At 39.2% G+C, this 2,937-nt stretch overlaps 1 protein-coding gene across 4 annotated transcripts in view; it reads left to right on the top strand.

Moving 5' to 3' along the window:
* The window catches only part of Ccar1 (cell division cycle and apoptosis regulator 1), a 52,397-nt gene that overhangs the window by 9,333 nt on the left and 40,127 nt on the right, over window positions 1-2,937 (top strand). For all 4 annotated transcript variants that reach the window (XM_005360113.3, XM_013351182.2, XM_005360114.3 and 1 more), the window contains exons 5-6: window positions 200-232; window positions 1,455-1,648. In XM_005360113.3, the coding sequence (XP_005360170.1) occupies window positions 200-232; window positions 1,455-1,648 (227 nt within the window). The remainder of the gene's footprint in view (window positions 1-199; window positions 233-1,454; window positions 1,649-2,937) is intronic.

Genomic DNA, 2,937 nt, shown 5'->3' with positions numbered 1-2,937 from the left:
TGTAGACCAGGCTGGCCTCGAACTCACAGAGATCCGCCTGCCTCTGCCTCCCGAGTGCTGGGATTAAAGGCGTGCGCCACCACTGCCCGGCTAATAGCTACATTTTTAAAGATAAAATTTTGAAAAACAAGAATACCTCTGTAAATCATCTCTGAAAGAGCAAACCTGATTGATCTTGTTTGTTTTTTCTTGCTTTCAGTTGCAGCAGCCCCAGCAGACCATTCTAACACAGGTTAGTTTGGTATTCATTCATTCATTTACTTATTTTGAGACATGGTTTCTCTCTGTCGCTTTGGAGCCTGTCCTGGAACTTGCTCTATAGACCAGGTTGGCCTTGAGCTCACAAAAATCCACCTGCCTCTCCTCTATGGAGTGCTGGGTTTAAAGGCGTGTGCACCCACCATCTGGCTAATTTATTTCTTTAGTTATATTTCTGTTGTAGTTTTTCAATAGGAGTTTAAAAATACTTGTTGGATTTGTGTAATAACATTTTGATATTTATTGTTAGATAAAGATGGAAAGTGTGGTAATGTGTTTGTGTTTGTTGACAATAGTGTATTGTGTATTATATGCTTCCAATTTTTTTTTCTTGTTTTTCAAGACAGGGTTTCTCTGTAGCTTTGGAGCCTGTCCTGGAACTAGCTCTGTAGACCAGGTTGTTCTCGAACTCACAGAGATTCTCCCGCCTCTGCCTCACAAGTACTGAGATTAAAGGCTTGCACCACCACCGCCTGGCGCTTCCAGTTATTTTAAAGGAAGGAGTAAAATATGTTTTTGTTTTTATATACAGATTTAGATAAAACTTCAACTACTGAGCAATAGCAGGCAGTTTCTTTTGTGGGAAACTGGGTATCTGAAACTGCCCAGATAGTATAGAAGCTTTCCACCTTGTAATTTCTTGTGTAGCTTTAAGTTGTGAATCTGTCACTTTGTTTTGTTTGTTGATGCAGAAATCCTTGCATCATTAAACAAATGTTACACAGCATAAACAAATATAACACAGCTTAAAATAATATCCTCTAACAGTTGAGCCTCATTCCTCAGCTGGGATTTTGGGTATGAACCTCCATACCTAGGGTTTGGTATGTATATGTAAATTTGTGCACATCCATAAGCATGCATACATTTACTGGTTTCTCGAGATCAGGTGACACCCTCAGGTGTTATTCCTTGGGTGTCATCTACTGTTTTGTTTTGTCTGAGACCAGATCTCTCACTGCCTTGGAATTCATGTTACAGTCTAGACTGTCTGGTCAGTGGAGTAGCTTCCTATTTCCGACTCTCCAGGTTATAAGCAATCACCACCATGCCTAGTTTAGTTTTTTTTTTTCTTTTCCAGTTTGTTTTAGGAATGGAGCTATTAATTTACTAATAGAGATCCTGAGTTTACAGTCTTTTTACTCTTTATTTTAGACAGCTGCAAGTCTTAATGTGATGTTGCTTTTGTTCAATAGCCAGCTGTTGCATTGCCCACAAGTCTTAGCCTATCAACTCCTCAGCCTGCGGCACAGATTACTGTATCATACCCAACACCAAGGTCCAGTCAGCAGCAAACTCAACCTCAGAAGCAGCGTGTTTTCACAGGCGTGGTTACAAAGCTACATGATACATTTGGATTTGTGGATGAAGATGTATTCTTTCAGCTTGGGTAAAAACTTCCATTAGATCTTGATAGATGATACATGGTAGTAATACATACTCAATGGAAAAAAAATATAGTTTGTAATTTTATTTTGAAATCGTAATGTCTGTATATTTATACTTAATGCACTTTTAAAATAAATTTACATTTATATATTTATGTCTGGGGGGGTGGAGGGATTACACACTTGTGGAGGTTATAGGTGGGAGTTGGTTTTCTTCTGTCATGTAGATTCCAGGGATCAGGTTCAATCCTCAAACTTGGTAATAAGTGCTAATTGATCCCTTTTGAATTCTTTATAAAGGTTTTGTCAGTTAGGTGGCAGTTCTAGGAACATTCATGTTCTGGCTGAGAATAAAATTAGAAATTGAGACAGATGTGGTAACATAAAACTTAAAACCCATTACTTGAATGGCAGAGGCAGGTGGATCTGTGATTTCCAGGCCAGTCTGATCTACATAGTGAGTTTCAGAACAGCTGGGACTTAATAAAGACCTTTGTCTCTATACAAACAAATAAAATGGAGGTTGAAGCCAGTTAATAAATAAAACAAGATGGGGGTTGAAATAGGCTTTTAAAATCGAATCTTTGTTTTGTTTTTACATATTTAATACTGACTAAGCTTATTTTCTCAATTGTATGTGTGTGTATATTTGTGTATGAGCACCTATGTGCTTTAAAGGAAAGGTACATTCACCTGAGCACATATGTGTGTAGGCCAGAGGTTGACTTTGCTGTTCTTTACATCTATATATCTATATCTATGCATGATCCTGTCTCAAAACAACCACCCCCTTAATTTTTTTTTTAGCTTTGGAGCCTCTCCTGGAACTAGCTCTTGTAGACCAGGCTGGCCTCGAACTCTGGTCTGCCTGCCTCTGCCTCCTGAGTGCTGGGTTAAAAGCGTATGCCTTTATATATATTATTTAACTTTATGTACATTGGTGTGAGGGTATCAGATATCTTAGTATCCTAGAACTGGAGTTACAGACAGTTGTGAGCTGCCATGTGGGTACTAGGAATTAAACCTGAGTCCTTTGAAAGAACAGCCAACACTCTTAATTGCCGAGGCATCTCTCTCTCTCTCTCTCTCTCTCTTTCTCTCTCTCTCTCTCTAAGAACAGCCAACACTCTTAATTGCCGAGGCATCTCTCTCTCTCTCTCTCTCTCTCTCTCTCTCTCTCTCTCTCTAAGAACAGCCAACACTCTTAATTGCCGAACCATCTCTCCAGGCCCCAAATTAGGTTTTATTCAAGATTTGGGTGCTTTTAAAAGAAAGAAGGCACCCAAGACCT

This window comes from Microtus ochrogaster, linkage group LG2 (assembly GCF_000317375.1).
Source record: "Microtus ochrogaster isolate Prairie Vole_2 linkage group LG2, MicOch1.0, whole genome shotgun sequence".
Classification (NCBI taxonomy): domain Eukaryota; kingdom Metazoa; phylum Chordata; class Mammalia; order Rodentia; family Cricetidae; genus Microtus; species Microtus ochrogaster.
This window is presented reverse-complemented; position numbering and strand designations above follow the sequence as displayed.